Raw genomic sequence first — 24,018 nt, forward strand, 5'->3', positions numbered from 1 at the left:
CAACTTGGTCACAACATAGTTTTCAGCACTTCTATCAACAGGAGTCGAAATCCTGCAAAGACAGTCCTAAGCCTGTTACCTCCGACTCATTATATCTTCGTGCCTACAAATATTGTGCTACAATGGCGAGGCAATCCATAGAAGATAAATTAGCTAGGGAGAGGTTTTTCAGCCGAAAATACCCCGTCAAAACAGAACAAGTTCAGATGAATTATCCATTAATCAGAATCCCGTGCGAATGGTGTGTCGTTTACTAGGCTATAATTTCCTCGAGGGGGGCAGTTCCTCAAGTTGATCAGGTTGATCAGATGGGCAGCTTCAGTTGCCTGGGTAGTATTATTAGTAAAGACGGTGGGAACGGTGAAGATGTTAAAAGTAGAATAGCTAAGGCTCAGGGTATTTATTCAAAGTTTAAAAAAAGCTTGAAAGAATAGGAAGACAAGTCTAAAAACCAAGATTAGAACATTGGAAGGTACAGTGACAACAGTGGTCAAATATGTCTCTGAAGCATGGGTGCTCAGACAACCGGGTGAAGATTTACTAGATTTTTTCCACGGAAATTGCCTACGGATTGTTCTGGGTACCCGGCGGACTGACCATATTTGAAACAGTAGGCTGTACGAGAGAAGTGGTTCAATCCCATTTTCTAGGGCTATAATGAAAGAGAGGTTGATATGACTAGGGCACATTCTGCGGATGAAGGATGACAGATTACCGAAGATTGTCGTTTTCGGCCAACCAACTAGGGCTAAACGGAAAGAGGTCACCCTCACCTGGGGTGGGAGGATGTCATAAAGCAAGATTTAAAGGAAATGTGAACTTCCTGGGAGGATGTTAAAAGGGAGGCTTAGAATATATTGGGCGACTATATACTCAGTATATACTAATATACTCAGGCGACTTGGTGCTGCGGTGAGTTGTTACTAGAAATAGTTGTCAAAAGCTCATTTAAGCATTGTTTTAGGAGCGAGTTAGAGTATTAGTTTGATATTTTAAGGGCAAGTGGAGGGGAATACTGAATTACTCAAAAGGCTCTACCTGCATATTACCACTATCACTACTGTTACGACTACTACTTCGACTAAGGTTAAGGGTATTAATTTTAAGCTTTTAAGGAATACTTAGAAGGATGTTGACCTTAAGCAAAATACAAAAGAAGTATCAGCATCAACCAAGGAATTATCTAAGGTATTAAGTTGAAACCCTCAGAACATGTTCAGTGTGATTTTGGACTAACCAAAATGCACTATTTGCTTTTGCATACCTCTACTACTACCACTGATACTAACAATGCTGATACTATCAATGCTAATACAGTTGTTACTACAACTGCTACTTATGCTACCCTCTATAAATAATACGACCACTATCAGTAGCACTACTGAAGCTAAAGCTATCAAACAGTTCGTGGTAACGAACTGTAGTAAGGAGCGACCCGGCTCAATAGTGCCCAAAACTCTAAAAATTGTAATTTTGGTGCCAGTAGTTACATCAAAAGAATTGCATTTTAATACTGATTTCAAATATATAAGTTTCATCAAGTTTAATTTTACCCATCAAAAGTTACGAGCCTGAGAAAAGTTGCCTTATTTACAGAGTGAATATTGCAAAGACTAGTTTCATTTTGTATTCAAGAGTTGGTGAGCCCCGGGATACTAATCGATTTCAAGATTTTTACAAAGAAAATAAATCCCTCTATAGTTACAGTATCCGAAATGTTGATAATCTAGTCACTGAATACAGAAGTGAAACTAGAAGAGGGATTTTCCGTCAGATTTCTTGGTCCTAAAGTTAAAAATTCTCTTCCAGAGAGCATTTAGACGGCGGAGCACCTTGGTTAAATTAAGAGAAAAACTGAAACTTTCACTTATGTTTTGATTCATAGATGTTCTATGTTTTTTCTTTTCTATTTTTAGTTTTGATTATTATTATTGTTTTTATATATTTGTTTACATTTCATGAGAGATTGGTCATAATTTGGTTGTTTTATCTCCCTTTTTGTTTGTTTTGCTTGTTTGTTAAGAGTTTTGTTTGTTAAGTATTTGTTATATATAAAGTAGCCAAGTGTCAAGTGCTTTCATGTCTTTCGTTGGGCAGCCACTGTTATATCTCCCTTTTATCTCCCTTTTTGTTTGTTTTGCTTGTTTGTTAAGAGTTTTGTTTGTTAAGTATTTGTTATATATAAAGTAGCCCAGTGTCAAGTGCTTTCATGTCTTTCGTTGGGCAGCCACTGTTATGTGTTTTACAGTTTTGTAATTAAAGGACCTGAACTAAACTGAACTGTTAAAGTTTGACTTGAAGAGTAAATTTAATTCTTACTCGTTTTTAAATCTATTTATTCACCTATATCAGCATCTATTATCTTTATCTTTGATATGACCATTCAATTTGATGTCTGTTCTTTTTGGGGACTGACTGCCCACCGACAACTTTTCAACATCCTCTTCAACATTCCCTGAAAGTTTCAACTGAATATACTCAACCGTTCATAAGATATTATTGATACGTCGTTATGACAACCTTGATAAACATAATGTCTTATGATTTAGTTTAACATGGCCCTTAAAATCCCCCAAAGTTTCACCTTGATAGTCTTATGGACTATTTAATAGCCTTTAGACTATTTTGAATAGCATGGCTATCTAAGAATTTTGATCGGATGTATTTGGGGAAGAAGAGTGGGGGGCTGGTTGCCCTCCAATCCCTCTTGACTCTTAAAATGGTATTAAAAAAATTTTTCCAATCGAATGGGCCCCCTTCAAGCGTTTCTACGACCACCCCTTCCATATGAAGTAACTCTGGAAAAAATAATCAATAATACAGTAAAGGTTTATGGCTCTTTGCTATAAGCAACACTAAAGCAGTGCCTCTGATGGTCATTTCATTGCCTGTTTTTTATTCTCCTGAGTAAACTTTACCCTTTACACTAGCAAACTGGTTCCAATTTATACAGTATCAAATCAGGTTACAATGTGCTTTTATACAGCGAACTATATTGAAAAGGTTGCAACCGAAAACTAAGCCCTTGAAATTAGCACAAATAAGATTTCGTGCCCTAAGTTGGCTTTATTAGCGCCTATTACTATTGATAATTACATTAATACTTATATTGACGCACGAAATTAGTGTTCTTAATTTTACTTAAAATACAATGCGTCATACTTTTAAGGGACACAACAGGGAAACTTAGTTCTAACCAAGTAAATTGGGCTTATTGCCTGAAATCACTTTGTGATTGCTTCAAATCACAAACTAATATAAACCAAAAATAATAATGTAATACTCATTTTTGACGCCCTAAAAAATTGGTTTTTCATAGGAGTAGTAAATGATAAAAATGTTTGTTTCAATGACATATTTCCACGAAAATTCAGAATTCCAATTTGGAAACCATAGCCGTAAAGTGGAGGAATAAACTGGAAATAGGACCAAATATTAATACCTAGACATTTTTCATTTAAAGATCATGACATTTTGATTTATTATTCTATTGATTTATAACAATTTTCTGTGTGCACTTGAATGTGGGCTATTATAGTCCATTCTATTCTATTATAGTCCATTCTAGAAGATGGACTATTATGAATGGGGAAATAGTTTTATCAGTGTGCAATATATACTCAACACTTCATCTGGATAGGTTGGTTTTTGGTATTATTTTAGCACTTTAACTGCATTATTACTATTAACAACAGATAGAAAAGCCGTTTAGTAGAGTTTTCTCAGATTGACTTAAAAATACGATAATGATAAAGTCATCTTGCTCAATTCTTTCTTATAAAAGCCCAGGGATATAATCAGATATATTCAAATTGCCTACCTAGTATATCGGCTGAGATTTAGAGAGAAAAATCTGCCAGTGTTCAGAGAATAGGGATATACATTGTGGTCATAAGGAGTATTTACTTTCTGAGAATAGTCCCAAGACTTGGGTCTTCTGTTGGTTTCTATTTATTTTTTATTTTATTTTTATAACTCTCTTCTTTTTATCCCTTTGTGTCTTCAGAATTCTTTTGCTCTCTCACTTTACATTTGTAAAAAGCCCCTCAAACTGAATTTTCGGTTAGAATTTTTATGTTCTAAATACTTGTGCAAAAGCGATTTGTCTGCTTAAACAAGTGAAGGTACTGAAAATTTGAGGCTTAGTATTAGAGTAAGTCAATTAAAAAAAAAAAAAAAAAAAAAAAAAAAAAAAAAAAAAAAAAAAGAGGATCCAGAATTTATAGGACAAGCACAGAAGCCTTGCTTTTGACAATACAGCTTTATAAAAAAAAAACTGAGGATATAAGACGAAAACAATGCAAGATAGATTGTATTCAATGTCATTCTGAAAAGATGATTATTTGCTTAGAGCGCTTCAACAACTGCTATAATATCTCATACAATACCACAAATTAGGAATCTAATGTTCTTAACCGCATAAAAAAATATGGATTTTAGGTATGTTGGGGTATGCCAGAAATTGGACTTGGTCTAACTTGATACTGAATAATCGTAGACCATATCTTTGCACTCATAACGGAAGCTCGTATCCCGTATTGTTAATATTTTAAAGGGGTTCGAGGATTATCTAGGCTTTTCACAAAACAAAACAAAAAAATTCATCAAAGTTTTACTTAGCTAAAACCTGTAGAAATTATAAATTTTGGTTTTAAAATGTGACTTCCATTTTATATACAGCGTATTAAACTATGTAACGTACTATTTGAGATTTTGTTCCTATAGAACTGTCACATTCTTGTACCTATTTTTAGTTAGAGTTTCTTGGTTTATTATGATTGGTTAATCTGGTCATAAATATTAGCAACTTAAAAAATATTAGTAGTTGAATATTATCAACTTGTGGAATAGCTTGAAAATGTCGAATATTATCAACTTGTGGAATAGCTTGAAAATGTTGAATATTAAAAAAGATCTCTTAGATTATCTTCCATAGTTTTAGAAATAGTGGGAGGGGATGGGTAAGTTGCCTTGCCAACACTAGGGCACTTCTCAAATAGACCAAAACAGAATCTCGAATTAGTTTAGACCCATGTGTGAGTCCAAAATTCCTGAATAGAAACCCAAGTATTTCTTGCGACAAGATCTGTTTTAGCTTTAACTGGAACTATTTGCTAACGTTTATTTAACTTATTTTATGAGTTTTATATTGTTTTGCATATCCGATAGCTCAAGAGATGGAAATTTATGAAGTAGACCCAATTTTCAACTAAATAATATTTTATTACTTTTCATTTGTCTTATGGATAATACAATTACTTCATTTTGTCCTTAGTGTTCACTTTAAAACCAAAAGATACTCACCTGGTTTAATGCATGAATATCCACAAACACCGTCACACAAGCATTTTTTCCTTGGGCTTCTACAATCCTCATCATTGGAACATTTTCGCAAGCAGTTTCGCTCCTAGAAGCGTTAAAGAAACATTGTATGAGCTATCTGCAAATCAATTATCAACTTAATGTATTCTATTCCTTGAAATACTTATCGTAGCAATGCTTATTCAATTTACAGCTAATGGATACGAAGATATTTTTACAAGTCTTTGCAGGAAATAAGTTTAATATAGATAGTCGTTACCATTCCTGAATGAGCTATTCTTTTATTTCTGAAAACTTATTGAAAAATATATTCCTAGATTTTGATCACTTGATTCAATACCGTGGTTCACTTTTTAGTAGATTGAAGCTAATACTCTAACCATAATCAAAATCACTGGTTCTAAGTAATTTTATTTTTATTCTTAGCTCCAACATACTTAGCAATAATTAGCGGCATGGCGCGTAGTGTTACACAAAGGTGGAAACACAATATTTTCCATATCAAATACAGATTGTTGTAATAGAAAAAAAAGACGTAGAACAAACCTTTTTATGACTCTCAATTTAAAAAAAAATCCACAAAACAAGTTTTTCAAAGAAAAGTAAAGATCCCTATCAAGCCAAAAATGAGCAAAAGTAAAGTCAAAGAAACTTCGAATCGAAAAACTACCAAAAATCACACTAAATAAATATATAAAACTCAAAACGAACAGAAATTTAATAAATAGCCAAGTCAAACTAAAAACGAGCAGAATTAGGGTTCGCCAATTTTTGCTTCAGCTGCCTCCGTAACATCAGAATTCTTCATTGGTTGGAAAGTATGGATTGGCTGATCCTTAGCTTGTGATCTCTAAGTTAATTAATAAGCGTAACCGCAGGCTTAGTTCTTCGCATTCATAGAATGATTGATGCCCCGTCTGAGTTCAATAATAATTAAGTGATTTGTGAGTACTGTGTGTATTTATTGCGGACATATATTTTTTCTTTTTTTTAATTTGCTTTTGCTTCGTTCTTATTTTGTTCTCGATTTTGTTCTTATTGTGTTGCGAGAGCAACACTTTGGTTTTGTCTCGTTTTTTTTTTTTTTTCCTATGCCGTCTATCTCAGCTTATTCGTGGAAACCGGTAAGGGTCTAACCTGTGCGGTTTTTACGGAAAGTGTGGACCTCAGGCCGGATTGATGAATATGACATTACATTTTGGAAAGCTCCGTAGAACTCTTGCCTGGGGCCAAAAAGGATGGTTTTTGCTTGTCCTCGAGCCAGAGCCTATGGTGTGCGAAGTGAAGTGGAGTTGTATAGCCTATGTCAGAAAGGAGTATCTGAAGTTGTGCAGCCAAGCTTTCGTTTCATCAAATCATGTTTCTGCTTTGGAGTGGAAAGCTCCATTCTAGCAGGAAAGCAGGCAGGCACCAATGTCAAATTGAAGATGGACTAAAATCTATAAGTGTTAAATATATGCGGCAGTTCCCCGGCCCCACAGCCAATATATCTTCTTTGAGTGATAAATAGAAAAATTTACAGAAACAAAAAAGTGCGATTTTCCCACGGGTCCGAAAGTGCTGCCATCTATTGTTTCTACTCATTTCTGTTCGTGATTTCAGCTGTCTTTACCATTCTTTTTTTTCTACCTGGGATTGCAATAGAGAAATGGTATCAGATATGCCTCTTAAACTTTAAAAGTTCTCTCATTGCTAATGAAATTAGAGCTTATCCTTTGCTCCTTTTTAAGTGGTGGTGTTAAAAAGTTGGCCTCCGGCAAAAAAGTCAACTTTTGAACTAAGACAGATAGAATTTTTTTTTTCAATGGCAATCGATAGACCTTGATGAGCTGATCAAAGTATATGTCATCCGTCAACTTTTGAACTAAGACAGATAGAATTTTTTTCAACGGCAATCGATAGACCTTGATGAGCTGATCAAAGTATATGTCATCCGTTTTTTGGTACAAAAATTCCTTCATGAGATACATCAGTTTGAAAGTTTCAAGGGGTTGACAACTTCAGTGGTAAGGTACACACTTAAACCAAACATAGACCGATACCAATTGTGAGATATGTAGGGGGCTTTCAAGCAACAGTCGACTATTACCTTATAATCATCTTTGGCAATGAGGGGTATGCAACTTTTGCTGATTGGTGTACCTATTATCTGTTTCTGGTGTAATTGATGGTAAGAACAACTTGGTTCCCGATTGTAAGACATGTAGGGGAGTTGTAAGTAATAATCAGCTGTTACGCTACAATGATCTTCAGCGAAGAGGGGTTTGCAACTTTTGCTAGTTGGTGTACCCATTATTTGTTTCTGGTAAACTTGATGTATATCACGGGAGAGGGACTTGTAAGTAAGAATCGGTTGCTAGAGGAGGCTCATGAAGGGCTACAAATTTGTGCAAATTGGTACACATCTATGGTATTTGATCCTGAAAAGTTACGGATAGCTTTATAATACCAACTAGATTATATAAGATAATGTTCCAAGTTTCCATCCGTCACGATGTCTACGATTGAAAAGGATAAAGTTCAACTGGCTGCAAACTCAATTTAGTCCCTTCTTCCGATATTCTTTTGCTGTTGTTTTTTCAACGCTGAAGAATTTGATCATGTGATTACTGATTGTGTTTTGCTTTGAATATGCCGTTTTGAATGCTTTGATAGCTTTGACAACTTCAGTATTTAACCGATAGCGAAGAAACAAAACCAAAGTGTTGCTCTCGCAACACTTTAATCGGCAAAGCCGGACAAAGGTTGCCGCAACACTTCACGTTGCCCAGGCAACGTAGGTCTCGTTTTGTACTTGGATTTGCTTCGTTTTGGTTTTGTTTTTATTCTAATTTTGTCCTTGATTTATTTATAATTGTCGTTCTTATTTGATTTTTATTGGTCTTGTCGATATTTGTCTTGTACTGTTGTTTTCTTTTCTTTATTTTTTTTTCATATTTTGCTTCATCCTTTTCAAGTTTTTGTAGACGGGTTTTCAATTAATAAATAAATAAATTATCACGAGTAGGGCTGACAACCCCTGTGCCTTCTAAAGACCAGAGCATAGTTTGCGCGTTACTGAAAAAAAAAAAATCGTGGATTGTCAGTTTAATTAACATATACTGATATTTATTCCTCAAAGTTCTGATAATTTTTTATTTATGAAAGTAAAAAAGATGAAAACATTTGAAACGTATTTTGTTTTAAGTAAAGCTCAAATTAAGCTCTGGTCTTGAGAACTCAAGAGGGTTATCAGCCCTACTCATGATAATTTCAGCGCGTTTTGAGTTTGACTTGGCTATTTATAGTAATTTCTGATCGCTTTGATTTTCGTTTATTTATTGATATTGATTTGTGGTAGTTTTACACTTGGAAGATTATTTGACTTTAATTGTGCTCATTTTTGACTTAATGGAGCTATTTATTTTTCTTTGAAAATCTTGTTGTGTAGAAACAGTTCTTTAAACTAATTTATTGACATTGTCTCTTTCATGGAGAAAATATAATATTTTATATCTTTTCATTTTTTTCGAATGATTCCATAGTTTGGGTTGCTATTTGCATGTTGGTGGAACTTTTTCAGCAATTTTTTAATCCTGACATGAACAGTATTCTCCTGAAGTTGACCTGAAAAATAAAACTTAATATCATTCCCTAGAGATTCTATCTTAGATCTTTGACAACCTGGATACACTTACGCTCTTTTTACTTATTCAACTTGTAGAAGCAGAAGTAGTAATAGTGGCAGCCCCAAAAGTTTAAACTTAATACCCCCAGTTGATTTCGATGTATCGCTGAGATGTCTTACTAGCAACCATAAACACAATGTCCTTTTATTTAGTTTAAATCAACATTATTTTTAAAGTATAATCGGCCAATTGGATAGTTAAGAAGAGTCGGTATACCAAATACCATTAAGAGCATATTTGCTGGACGGTACTACTATGCTCACCAAAATGGCTGTCTAAACATTTTGACTGGATGAGTTTAGGAAATGAATGGACTTGAGGAAAGGGCTACTTGCCCTCCAATCTCTTTTACTCTTAAAAAGGGCCCTGGAACTTTTAATTTCGAATCAAATTAGCTCCTTTGAAAGTTTCAATGATATTTTTAGCTATTATAGAGTGATGCTGCCTATGATATTGCTTATATGCCCTTTTGAAAACCTGCATATATAGAGTTTTTTTTACTGAAACTCCTCCTAAACGTTCCCTACAAGTTTCACCTTAATACCCTTAACATCTTTATTTACAGTAACTGTAGTGGTAGCATTAAAAGTATACACCTATTGCCTTTAGGCTAGTACCCTTAAAGGTCTAACTTAATAATATAAGTTGTTCTTCAATATTACTTTGTCACCTTTTTGAAAGTGCAGCTGCTCTTATTTTGTTTTGGACTTAGTTCGACATCCGCTTAAATATTCCTTAAACGCTTCACCTTAATAACATTTTCTTTTGGTTAATTCAACATCCCTCAGAGCAAGCCCTGTTAGTTTCAACTTCACACCCAAATAACCAAATAACCCAACTCCACCCTTTTGATAACCTGCATACCGACGGTGTCTTGTTATTCAGTTTATCTTCCGTCTTCGAATTTCTTGAAAATTTCATCTTCATACCCATAGGCAAAGTTTAGAATAGAGGTAGTACTACTAGCAGCAGTAGTATTAGCATATTGCCTTTTGGTCAATAGAACATCCTTCTCTTCAATTCCTGAAAGTTTTAAGTTATTACAATTAGCCATTAATATGACTTTGCTTTTGATAACCCGTATCTTCATATACTTTTTGAAATTTTTATCTCAATGCTCTTAACCTTACAAGTAGTTGCAACAGAAGTAGCAGCAGTAGTAGTAGTAGTAGTAGTAGTAGTAGTAGTAGTAGTAGTAGTAGTAGTAGTAGTAGTAGTAGTAGTAGTAGTAGTAGTAGTAGTAGTAGTAGTAGTAGTAGTAGTAGTAGTAGTAGTAGTAGTAGTAGTAGTAGTAGTAGTAGTAGTAGTAGTAGTAGTAGTAGTAGTAGTAGTAGTAGTAGTAGTAAATGTATCGGTAACAGTAGCATTAGCAGTAGTGTCACATATTGTCTTTTGATGAGATGATCTTCCCTTTTAAGCATTCTCTGGAAGTCCCAGCTTAATACCCAAGTCAATTTTTGAGAGAGGGTATTGTGACATCTTGTATGCACATAGCGTATTTTTATTTGGTTCAAATTTCCCCAAATGGAGCAGTCTGGTAGTAATAGTGATGGCAATTCTAGTATTATTGGTAGCATGCAAATATTACCTTCTCGATCATATCCTTTATCATTTTACTGAATTTTCCAAAATAACATACTCAGTTATTCCTGTGTTACGCCCTTTTGAAAATCCTTATACACATGACGTTTGATTTAGTCCAACACTCTCCTCAACATTCTATGAAAGGGGCACCTGAATGCCTTTCGTCTTCTTGGAAATTAAAGTTCAAACATGGATACCTTTCTCAGTAGTATATACAATGTGTAAACAATGAACGAATTGCAAGCCTTTGTCCAGGTGAGGACTCTGGTGAGGTTGACATCCCCAAAGACATACTTAGTGGACCTTTCAACAAGCCTGAACAAAAATAGATCTCTTAAAATTTCGATCGGATATGTTTTATGGAATGATAGGCTAAGGGGGGCTGATTGCCCTCCATTCATTTTTGATTCTTAAAAATTGCACTAACACTTCTGACTTCCAATCAAATGAGCTCCATCCGATCCAAAGCTTATACGACTACTCGTTCCATAACGACCTTTTATGCCCCGGGGCAAAACTTACAACCCTTACCCATGGGCTCTGGGGGATTGTGTCCACCCTAAAAAAAAGTTATATGATTTTTGGACTATTGGTAATAAAATGGGTATCTTACAATTTTAATTGAATGCGTTTCGGGAAAAGAGGATTTAAGAGAGAGGGATTAGTTGCTCTCCATCATGACTGACTTTTAAATGGAAACTAGAACTGTATACTTCCAATCATAAGAGCATCTTCTAAAGTTCAAACGACCACTCCTTCCACAAAAACTATACTTGACCCTGGGGCATAACTTATAACCCTTACCACCCCACTGAGGGAGATTCTTTCAACCCCAAAGGCCTTTTTTTTATACGATATTTGGACGATGTTTCAAAAAAATGGCCATTTAAGGATTTCAATCAGATGTATTTATGAAAAATACGACGTGAAGAGGATTGGGGGGGGTGGCTGCCCTCCAATCACTTTGACTCATAAAAAAGGTAGTAGAAAATCTGATTCCAATCAAATGAGCCTTTTTCAAAGTTTTTACGACCTCCCTTTCGTTTATATGGCCTCGGGATATAACTTACACTCCTTGCACTGATGGCAGTGTGGGAGGGAGGCTTTTATCCTCAAACACGCAATTTTCAGACCTTTTTACAACGCTGAACAAAATTGCTATCTCAAAATTTTGATTGGATGTATTTGAAGAAATGATGGGCGTGGAAAGGGGGTTAGTTGCCCTTCCATCACTTTTGACTATCAAAAACGGCACCGGCTCTTTCAATTTTAAATCCAGTGAGCCCTTTTCGAAGTTTTTACGACAGCTCCTTCGGTACGAAGTACCCTGGTCTAAAACAAACCAAAAAAATAAATAGATAAAAAAAAAATAATACATTGTGCCCATATCGCTCTTTATTTAGGCTGCGCTATTGCACTGCCTATGATTTTTCTTCAATGTTTTAAAAGTAGATTTTTTGCAAAACTGATTTTACTTAATTTTATAAAATCGTCAGATCTTAAAAGGGTCAAAAAGTTAACCAGGAGTTTTCACTAGAACCAGACGTTATTTTTAATATTCGTTGATTTTCTTTTGCTGTATCGTTAGTGAACAACATCCTTACTCCGCTAATTTCTGGCTGTTTTGCTGCTCGTAAAAGGCATATATATATTTGATTTTGCTTCTTGGTTCCTTTTCTGATTAACTTAACAAAATTTAAATTTTGATAAAATAAATTTGCTAATGATTTACTTTTTATGTTCTATACACCCTAAATATGAATAGCATTAACCCTTATATAAGCTCAGTTTTCACGTACATTTCATCCTCTTTCTAGTCCAAAATCTCAATTGTTCTAGACTCAAAGTATCCTCCCCCGAAAGCATATTTATCCTGTCTCCACTGAAAGACTATTTCGATTTTCCGTAATTCAATATTCATATGGACTTACTTGTTAAGGAGATAAACACTTTAGTCATACTTGAGAAGTGCTTTTTCGTTTGGATCCAAATAGGCAACTGTTTTATCCAAAAAAGAGTCTTTGCTTTCTCAATGCTTCTATTCTCCTTTGGCAGTCGAAAGCCGAGGGATAGAATTAAAATTAAACAAAGACGGAATAATTTTTCAATATTCAGGATATTAAACACTGAGCGTCCCAAAAGGCATAATAACTGATTGATAATTATCCAGTTCTATTGAGTTATTTATTCTGGATGCTTCAAAGAAAATTATTTTCAGTGTGTTTTTATTCCTGCGTTTTTGCGCTAGATATTTCTTCTTCATAAATTATTCATAAATGATTGAGTCAATAAAGAAAACACCTTCTAATGTGCTTTAACATGAATCTTGTGTAGATGAAAAAAAAATAGCAGCAAAGACAGAACTGTTATTACGAATGAAATTTTAAAAAAATAAACGTCTCTGAAAATTCCTATGACCCACGCAGTACTGGTTTAGAAATTTTCTTAGGAAGAGTAGATGAAGAATACATTTTATCTTGAGAACCAACTTGTGTTTTCACTTATACTTTCTCTAATAATTTTACAAAACCTAAAAGTGTTTGGACAAAATACTGCCATTCACTAAATAGCAAGAGGCTAAAACAACTACAAAACAAAAAATGAAGTCGCTATAAGTCATTCAAGTTAAGAAGGATGCTTTATCAAACCAATTACCGACGTTAAACAAAAGAAAGTCGAACCATATAATGTCTAATAAAATAGGAGACACGTCGTAAGGCATGATAGATGTGTCATATCCTGCGATGTTTCCATCTAAAGTGGTTAGTAGAACCAATTTGTCTCAATCCAGAAAAAATAGACTTAACCATTTACAATTTGGCACTTTTTTCTTGTTGTTGTTGTAAAGAATATCATTCATATAACCAAATTTAAGGAAAGGGGGACCAACGATAGATTGTTCTTGAAGATGACTCAAAAGATCATGATTTTGCCCTATCATGTCACAGTATCGACTACACAGTTTGAGAGCTAATAAGAGCAGAAACCGAGTATGGTAGGGATAGTACGACCTCTGAGAAAAAGATCAACAACATGCATCGTTATCTAACAAAATCCATTGCTGGTTATGCTTCTTTGAATATTAATTTTAAAAAACTTTCCGAAAAATAAGTTTAAAAAAAGAACAAGAGCCAAAAGCTCATATGGCACTTGTGACGAGGCTGGAAGAACCAAGAGCTCATATGGCACTTATGACGAGGTCGGAACCTAAGATTAGACTCGGTACTAAAGTTATCGATTTTGCTGTTCTTTGTTTATTTGCAATTAATACAAAGATAAACTTGCAAATACAGTGTTCCTGTAGTCTATTCTTGTTCGGTATTGTAACGTTTGTCCCACCAAGTTTCATCCCAATTTCTCCACTCTAAGCGTTTTCCAATATTTCTGCCCCCCCCCCAAACTCCCCCAATGTCACTGGATCCGATCGGGATTTAAAATAAGAGCTCTGACGCACGTGATCCTTCTAAATATCAAATTTCATTAAGATCCGATGACCCGTTCGTAAGTAAAAAATACTTCATTTTTTCAAATTTTTTCGAATTAATCGTCCTTCCCCCCCCCCCCAGATGGTTAATCGAGGAACCGACTATTTCTAATTTAATCTGGTCCGGTCCCTGATACGCCTGCCAACTTTCAGTGATCACTATATTGATCACGTATCGAGTTTCAGATCTTCTTCACGTGAAAATTGGCGATGGTCCGGGATTCAAACCTGAAACCTGTCGCCCCCAAAGCGAGAATTATACCCCCTAGACCAGCAAACCACACTTTATAAGAACAATCATTTCTTTATTGGAAAATAAAATTGTTCTCAACTATCTCGTTCGCTCGCTACCCCCCCCCCCCCCGGATGGTTGAATTTGGGAAAAGACTATTTGTAATTCAATATGGTCTGTCCCTGATACGCCTGCCATTTTTCATCGTCCTTGCTTATCTAGAAGTGCCCGAACTAGCAAAAGAAGTACCAAAAGACCAACAGACAGACAGACGGACAGAAATTGCGATCACTATGTCACTTAGTAAATCACAATGCCATAATAATGAGCCATATTAAACTTCAGACCAGCAGAAATAAATTCCTATAATAATTCAAACTCAAAACCACCAAACATTACTACAAATGAATAAATGAAACCCAAAACGAACAGAAATTAAATAAACAAGCATAGCAAACAAACATACAACAGTTGCTAATTTAAATGAATAAATAAATCTTAAAATGAGAGTAACTTAAATTGAGCATTCAAATCAAAGTTAAAAGGAACAACAATCACTACAAAAAGAGTTTGGCTACTGTCAGAGGCGCCATTTGGGGGGTCAGGGGTGGGCTAATGCCCATCCCAGATTTTCCAGGGGGCCTAAGCTTCCACCACAAAGGGCCCTTTGCCGGCCATAATAATCCATTATGTCCAACATAATCCATTCTGTCCAATTGATTTGAAATTACTGCACGCCTATTAACCAAAGAGCGTAATTACTTGACGACCCTTGGGGTAATTACGCTATTCGCTATTAATTATTGCAAGTTTTGAAAGTATTTAAGATACATAATAAAATTATCGAGTTCTTTCAAATGCCCATTTCCTAGATGATTACGCGGAACGAAGTGAGAAGGGGGGGCCCAAGATGGAGTTTATGCCCACCCCAAGATTTGGTCCAAATGGCGCCTCTGGCTACTGTCCACTCCCTCCTTTCCTAACTATAAAAGTACAAAGCCTGCTGCGTCATTTACGTTTTATTGAAAACGATATGTCATGATGAGTCTATAAAGATAACTAATAACCTTAAACTGAATGTTTGATATATAATAATATGAATTTCTGAAAGCTCAGCAATTCAAGATTTTAATCACAAACAAAAATATTTGTAAAATAATTCGTTTTCAGTAAAAAGCAAATGACAAATTAGGCCTTATACCTCTACATTTTGGAGATAGGGAAGGGGACAGTAGCCAAACTTTTTTTTTGTAGTGATTTTGGTTCGTTTTAAGTTTGATTTGAATATTTAATTTAATTTTTGCTAGTTATAAGAGTGATTTGTTCATTCATTTTAGTATCTGTTGTATGTTTATTGGTGCTAAATAGGTGCTAAAATAGGCTTGAAAATTAATGTTAAGAAGACTAAGTCACTAAGGCTAGGAATAAGTGAAGATGAACAGGTGACATTAGGTAACGAAAAGATTGATCAGGTTGGGAGCTTCAGTTACCTTGGTAGTATTATTAGTAAAGATGGTGGGAGCATTGAAGATGTTAAAAGTAGAATAGCTAAGGCTCAGGGTGTTTTTGCACAGTTAAAACAAGTTTGGAAGAATAAAAAGATAAGTCTGCAAACCAAGATTAGAATATTGGAAGCTACAGTGATGATGGTGGTCAAATATGGTTCTGAAGCATGGGCGCTCCGAAAAGCAAATGAAAATTTACTAGATGTTTTCCAGAGAAATTGCCTACGGATTGTTCTGGGTACCCGGCTGATTGACCGTATTTCAAACAGAAGGCTGTACGAAAAATATGGTTCAATCCCGCTTTCTAGGGCTATAATGAAAGAAAGGTTGAGATGGGTAGGCTACGTTCTACGGATGAAGGATGACAGATTACCGAAGACTGTCCTTTATGGCCAACCGTCTGGGGCTACACGGAAAGCAGGTCGTCCTTGTCTGGGTTGGAACGATGTCATAAATAAAGATTTAAAGGAAATGGGAACTTCCTGGGAGGGTGTAAAGAGGGAGGCTTTAAATAGATTAGGTTGTAGGAGTAGCGTGCGTACCTGTGTTGGCCTCAGGCGGCTCGGTGCTGCAGTGAGTTATTAGTGTTAGTAGTATTAGTAGCAGTAGTTTGTTGGCAACAATTTTTTATTAAATTTCTGTTTGTTTTTAGTTTTATTTATTCTTTAATAGTAATTTGTGGTCGTTTAAAGTTTGAAACATTATAGGAAATTATTCCTCTTGGTCTTAAGTTTAATATGGCTTTCTACCTTTCCTTGAAAAACTTCTTTTTCACATTTTTTTTTTAATTAATTTCTGTTCGTTTTTAATTGTCAAAGTTTCAAGTTTTTCAACAGTCCCCAGTTCAATATCAAAGTTTTTTTTTCAAAAGAAAAGTCTCATCACAGTATCAAAACATCAAAGTGATGTCTTTTTTTCAGGTACAGATATTTTACCTAGTAGATACATCTGTTTGATAATCTGGATACATGAAGTTTCTTTTGATGTTGCTCAAAATACCACTCAACATTTTCTAAAATTTTGCCTTAATACCCTTAGCGTTTTCGAACACACCCAGGATCCAGCATTTTCCCCTTTCCCAATGACAAATCCTGCATGTAAAATATGGATAAATTCCATAATTTACATAGCTTGCCCAGGAGGTAGTGGGGGCAGGGCATCCCAGGGGCATAGCCATTGGACATTGCGACTATTTCGAATAAAAATGAACTTGGAATGTCTCTATTGGTGTTAAAGAGAGCATATAATAGGGCAAGGGGTGGGGAGCTGCCCTTTGTTCTTTTTTGTAAATTCCTTTCAACATGCCTTTAAAGTTTCAGCTTAATGCCATTTGCCGTTTTTTAGATTTTGTTGTTGCGTCCTTTTAATAGTGCTTCAATTTTGTATGGCACCCCCCTCAACATTTTATAAAAGTTTTACCTTAATACTCTCATCCTTTTTGGAAACGCAGGATCAGAAATGTCCCTTGTTCCCAATAGCCAACAATGTATATAAGTAACGGGCAACTTATTTGACTTACAACGCTTGCCTGGGGGTAGTGGGGGTTAATTTATCCCTTGAGATATAGTTATTTGACTTTTCAACTATTTTGAGCAAGATGACTATTCCAAAATTTTGATCAGATATCTTTGGAGAGAGGGCGCATAAAAAAGAATGGGAGGGGTACTGGTTGCCCTCCGTCTAATTTTTACCCTGAGAGTTTAAACTTAATACCATCAGCTATTCTTGTGATATTGCTTATACACCTTTTTCAAAAAGTTCGTGGTAACGAACTGTAGTAAGGAGCGACCCGGATCAATAGTAACCAAAACTCTAAAAAACGGAATTTTGATATCAATAGTTACATCAAAAGAATTGCATTTTAATGCTGATTTCAAATATATACGTTTCATCAAGTTTAGTCGTACCCATGAGAAGTTACGAGCCTGAGGAAATTTGCCCTATTTTAGAAAATAGGGGGAATCACCCCCTAAAAGGCTAAGGAATCATGGCTAAAGAATCAAGTTCAAACAATTCAAAATTTCAAACAGGTGTAATCCCTTTGAGAGCTAGTTCAATATTGCAGCATATCAGTATACTGCAGGCATCTTCTTTGAATTAAATTCATTTTTTCGGTAATCTCGGTTATAACGTTTTTTCTGATACTATGAGAAATAGAAATATTCAGATCGAAATAAAGATTTTTAATTTTATGAATGGCTTAAGAATATTAAGTGGAAACTTTCAGAGTATGATGAAGGGGATGTACAACTGACGAAGAGGCAATATGCATACTTCCTTATATGAAATTACTCCGTATATGAAAGGGGCTTTTCCTCTTCAACGCCCTGCTCTTTACGCTAAAGTTTGACTCTTTCTCTTAACTCTACCTCTTAAAACAGTAAAAACCTTTGAAATATTGCAGATCCTTTTTTGTGATAAATTGAATACACATAGTGTATTGTGATTTGGTATAATAGACCCATCAACATTCCATAGTTTCACCTTTTGCGAACGATAAATTCTACATGTAAACAATGGGCAAATTGCATGTTTTACAGTCCTTGCCACTGGGCTATGGGAGCATGGCATCTCTGAAAGTAGAGCTATTAGGCCTTTTAACTAGTTTGAACAAAATGACAATTATAAAATTACGATAAATTTTTAGCCGAGGGGGCAGATAAAAAGAGCAAGGAGGGGGGCCGTCTGGTAACCAGCACCGATGCTGCTGATATTCCCTTTTCATAACAAGCAAGCACATACTGTGTTTTGATTGTGTTCAGGCATCCCTCCCAACATTTCCTTAAAATTTCAATTTAACACCTTAAGGCTTTTTGGAGACCCAGGATCAAACAATGCCTCTTTTCCGATGAAAATCCTTAAGCGTTAACAATGGGCAAAATGCATAGCTTATAGCCCTTATCCTGGAGGCTGGGGGATATCAACTCCGGAGGTATAGTTAATTGGCCTTTGACCTATTTTGAACAAAATGGCTATCTCAACATTTTTGTCTGATGCATTTAGGGAAAAGGCGTGGGGGGGTGAGAGTTGGTTGCCCTCTGATCACTTTTGAATCTTATCAAGAGAACTAAAATTTTCAATTTCCAATCGAATGAGCCTCCTCCGACGTATATAGGACCACCCCTTCCATAAATTTTCCCTGCGGGCTTGGAGGGGTGTTGTCAAATCCAGTAGCAAAATTATTTGACCATTGGACTGTTTTGAACTAAATGGCAGTCTCAAAATTTTGATCAGATGTATTTTAAGGAAATGGGACTCTTAAAAAAGGAGCAAGAACTTTTGGTTTCCAATCAAATGAGCCCCTTCCAGAGTTTATACCACCATCTTTCTACAAAAACCTTAGATTTTAACAATGAACAATTTGCATAGTTTACAGCCCTTGCCCAGGGGACTGTGGGCTTTTTTTTCAATCCCGGTAACATAGTTATTTTCTATTTGCTCTATTTTGAACAAAGCAGCTATATCAAAGTTTTGATCGGATGCATTTGGGGGGAAAGGGCGTGGGGGTTGCCCTCCAATCACTTTCTGCTCTTATAAAGGACACTAGAAGTTCTGATTTCCAATAAAATGAGCTCCCTCCGATGTTTATACGACCAGCCCTTCCATAAAAAACCTTTTATGCTAACAATAAGCAGCTTGCATAACTTAAGTCCATGCTTTTGGGGCTGGGGAAAGGGGTTGTCAAACCTGAGACCATAGTTATTTCGCCTTCGGTCTATTTTAAAAAAATGGCTTTCTCGGAATTTTGATCGGAAGCTTTTTGAGAAAAAGGACGAGGAGATGGCTGGTTGCCGTTCGATCACTTTTAACTCATAAAAATGGAACTAGAACTGTCAATTTCAAATCGAATGAGCCTTCTCCAAAACTTATGCGACCTTCCATAAACCTCGTATATTAACAATGGGCAAGTTGCATAACTTACAGCTCTTGCCCCATGAGCTGGGTAAGGATTTATCAAACCCAGAGGCATAGTTATTTCACATTTGGGCTATTTTCAACAAAATGACAATCTCAAAATGTTGATCAAGTTCATTTGGGGACGAGATGGCGTAAGGGGCGAATTAGTTGCCCTTCAATCACTTTTGAATCTTAAAAGGGGCACAAGAACTTCCTATTTCCAATCAAATGAGCTTTCTCTAAAGATTATACAGCCATCCCTGCCATATGAAGTACCTCTGGGGAAAAATTAAATAACAATAAAACATTGAAGCCTTATAGATCTTCTAGCGGCAATAGTATAAGAGGATTATAATATATAATATATATAATATTGAATTCAAAAATACTTTTCAAATTCAATTTCATAATAATTTTCTTAGATGTGAAGAAGGGTTTCTAATCACAGGCAACACTATAGCACTGCCAATAGCGTTTTTCTATTTTCTTTATTATTGACGATGTTTTAGGTAAAATCATAGATTGTAAATCAACTATTTACTTTCTAAAGCGCGTCAAGCCTACGTTTCAGTTGCTGGATCTGTTTTATGGGTACAAGTAGCAAGCCTGTCGCCAAAACTTGCTGCAGCAGGGACTAATCCCTGGGTCCAGTATTGTCAAGCAGAGCACCAATCCACTAGTGTGCTATCACGAGGTCCATGCTCCTTATTGACAGTACAAAATAGCAGACGCTATTCAAGAAGTAAGTTGATCAAAGCCTTTTGAACAGAAATATCAGAAAAAATTAAAATCTACCATTTGACGTTTTTTTTTTCGATTCTTACATGAGACATCCGACTAGGATATTTATATTGAACTTTGCGTATGATGGTAAGATGGCACCAGCCACTGTAAATTTCAATAAGGATTAGTCGTGGAGTTAAGAGGGGTAAACAGTCAGAAGCCATATATTTGGAATCTGACTATGAATCAATTAAAAACAAAATATTTTCTGGCGGAAGGGAAGAGCAAAGTTGAAACTCAAAACAAACAAAAAATTTTCAATTTAAAGATTTTAAATTAATTTCTGTCTGTTTTTAGGTTTTCTAAATTTACATAATAAATCTTTCAAAAGGAATTTTTGTCTAACTTATGCGATAAAACTACAAAGTTAACATTTGTTTTTGTTAAAACAGGGGATTTATTATAGATTTCGATTCCCACTTCTCTTTAGCTTTCCCACAAAAGTATGCCATTTTGTCAAATGACGAGTCCAAGGGGTTTGTTTTATTTGTATCTTTGTGAAGTTGCTGATAAACTCTCAATATTTATGGAATATCGTCCTAAATGAAACGTACAGAGATTTAGTAAACCGGAGGACATTAATAGGATTTTCGATGTATATTTTGTGAAATTATCAGAAATTTGTATTGTCATTATTGTAGTTTTTCTGCGGACCTACTGCAAAATTAAGATTCTCGTAATAAATTATATCTTCGTAAATTTTTACTTCCTGGATCAAATATTTAAGGAGAAAAGATCACGAAGATCATATTATTATGCAGAATACACGGTCAATAAAAGGAAATACACCAAATGCAGGGGAGCCCCTGTGCCTTCCTTGCCCCCAAATATAAGGCCTGTGTTGGACGTCCAATCCGATGACAATTTCATGCATGTCTCGAATGGGCAGGGTAAAGTAAACCCTAATTGCGAAAACTTGGCTTGGCTTCCCGTTTCGACACCACCGTCCCTACACTGTTCCAGTGGCCCGCTTGCACCGGAATAAAAAGAAAAAGTATAGACACATTAGGGTTTCAAGCACCTTTTCGAAATTCTCGAAAATACATTTTTGTAATTGACTTTTACTGTCATGATAAACATAAATAGCATTTATCATCATTCCTAAATCAGCTTCGAATTTCAGTGAAACATTTTCTTACTTGGCAGTTGTTTTTCAAAAATCGTCCAATTTTAACTTACTAAGGTGACTGGAAGAGGGAATGCTCTAAAGGGGGACTTTGAGCCTCTAATTAAGGATTTTCAGCAATGAAGATTTGAATACGCTAGCTCACTACCACGTTTCAGTGACCCGCTAACGCTGGAGAAAATAAAAAAAGGGCAAATCAGTGTTTCAAGTACTATTTCAAAATTCCCCCAAAAATATCTTAGTAAATAATTTTTACTGTTAGATAAGGAAGAAATGGTAACCTAAAAATTTTGGCTTGATACCACGTTGGGGTTAAGAGGAGTCGGGCAGAAGAACAGAATATAGGGGAGGGGGCTTATTGTCCTCGCATAAATTTGTTCCTTAAAATGACACTAGAACTTTCAAATTCCTATTAAGTAATCCAACTTCCAAGTTCAGATGATCACCCCTTCCATACGAAATAATAGAAGAAAATTTTCTTTTAACGCATTGAAGGTGTGTGACTCTTTACCATAGCCAACACTATAGCGTTGTCTTTGAAATTACAATCAACCTAAATATAAGATTGCTGGCCCACTCCCAAATCCTCGCGTTTTTCATAGAGACAATTATTGGGGGAGGTTAGTTTAGCTATAATTTAGTTAGGATTTACAATTACAATCTCAATACTGCAAAGTGTAAATTTCTGAAATGGTCGGGAGTTCTTATGACGTATTTTGCTTGTTGTTTTATTTGTTTGTTTGTTGTTTTTTTTTCGTTCTAAATATATTGCTCTTATGTTATACGTCTTATGCAACTAAAGACTACTAGAAAGTAAATTATGGCAGGTTTATAATTATAAACCCGCCATATAAGCCCAAAATAAACCCAAAATTATATTTCGTTAGAATGTTTGACTTTAGAATCTTAAAGACAAGAGTAAATGGAAATTGTAAATAATGAAAACTCCCAGGACAGAGGGCATGTTTCAGGATTGTTTAGTTTAAAAACAAAATCCGTGTTTCTCAGAATACAAAACATGTATTTCAAACTAATCGCACCTAACCCCGTCTATCCCAAAACGCGCCCTCAATTTTTCTTACCCCCAAAACCTGTATGTACAAGCTTCCGCCAAAACAAAATTTGCTTTGACAAAATAAAATCCAACAAGAAATTCTTTTAAGAAAATGCATACGTCAAGACGAGAAATATCAGGATTTTTTGTGCACCAGGGGACAAAAATAAAAGAAAACATATCACATAGGTCTTTTACAGCTTCTTAAAATTTGCATATTTTCAGTGTAATTTCAAACTTCCATAATTTTATTGTTGTTCCCAATGAAAAATTCCAATTCTGTCTCATCCAAATAAGAAAGAAAAAAGGATGGACTCGATTTGAGTCCGGTGTTTTATTCCTGATATTTACAGGGAATAACTTAGAAGAAAGATTTTTCAAGCTCTCCTTATGTTCTTATTACATAGCCCTTAATAGTTAATTAATTAAAATTAAATAAAAAAAGAGTTTCTAAAACTTATAACCTGGAACTAATGGACCTTAATGCAATATATATATATATATATATATATATATATATATATATATATATATATATATATATATATATATATATATATATATATATATATATATATATATATATATACTTTGGTGTCATGGGCCCCTCAAAACGGGACAAGAAAAAGAGCCAAAACCTTTTTCCGTAACGGCTTCAGACTTACAGCCGTAAGTCCCTGGACAAAGGTGAACCCTTCCGCAGAAAAAAGTAATTTAGGGTATTGGTCCATAAAATGGGATCAGAGAAATGGTTATTTTTCGGTCGGCATGAGGTTTACATCCTGATGTCTTTGGGTCAAGGAGACCGCAATACAAAGAAAAGATTATATACATATATATATATATATATATATATATATATATATATATATATATATATATATATATATATATATATATATATATATATCACTAATTTGAGTCCGAAAAAAGGGCCAAAAAACATACATCCAACAGATAGAAACTTAAGTCCATAAATTTCTTGGCAGGAGTAACCTTGGCCTTCCAAAACTAAATCCTGGAAATAGCTCAAACACTTTCGTATCAGCTTAAAAATTATATCTATAAGTCCTTGAGATCCAAAAGCACAAAACAAAATTGAAAGAAAAGTGTCAGTTCACCTGAAAATAGGGCTTTAAACTTCCAGCTATAGCTCCCTGGGCTAAGGGAAACCCCAACCAAAAAGAAGTACATTCAGGGCATTGTCATCGCTAATGTGATCACAGAAAAGGGTTTAAAAAATGATCCGAACAGCACGAAACTTCTGTTGATAAGTTACTGGACGAATAGAACATTAAGGCAGAAAAAAGCTCCTAATGTGGAGGTACGGACTCCCAAAAATGGATCCCACAAAAAATCCAAC

At 35.2% G+C, this 24,018-nt stretch overlaps 1 protein-coding gene across 4 annotated transcripts in view; it reads right to left on the minus strand.

Moving 5' to 3' along the window:
- The window catches only part of LOC136031204 (sushi, von Willebrand factor type A, EGF and pentraxin domain-containing protein 1-like), a 196,603-nt gene that overhangs the window by 157,333 nt on the left and 15,252 nt on the right, over positions 1–24,018 (minus strand). For all 4 annotated transcript variants that reach the window (XM_065710568.1, XM_065710569.1, XM_065710571.1 and 1 more), the window contains exon 3: positions 5,305–5,407. In XM_065710568.1, coding sequence (XP_065566640.1) covers positions 5,305–5,407 — 103 coding nt within the window. The remainder of the gene's footprint in view (positions 1–5,304; positions 5,408–24,018) is intronic.

The sequence above is a fragment of the Artemia franciscana genome, chromosome 9 (assembly GCF_032884065.1).
Source record: "Artemia franciscana chromosome 9, ASM3288406v1, whole genome shotgun sequence".
Lineage (NCBI taxonomy): Eukaryota > Metazoa > Arthropoda > Branchiopoda > Anostraca > Artemiidae > Artemia > Artemia franciscana.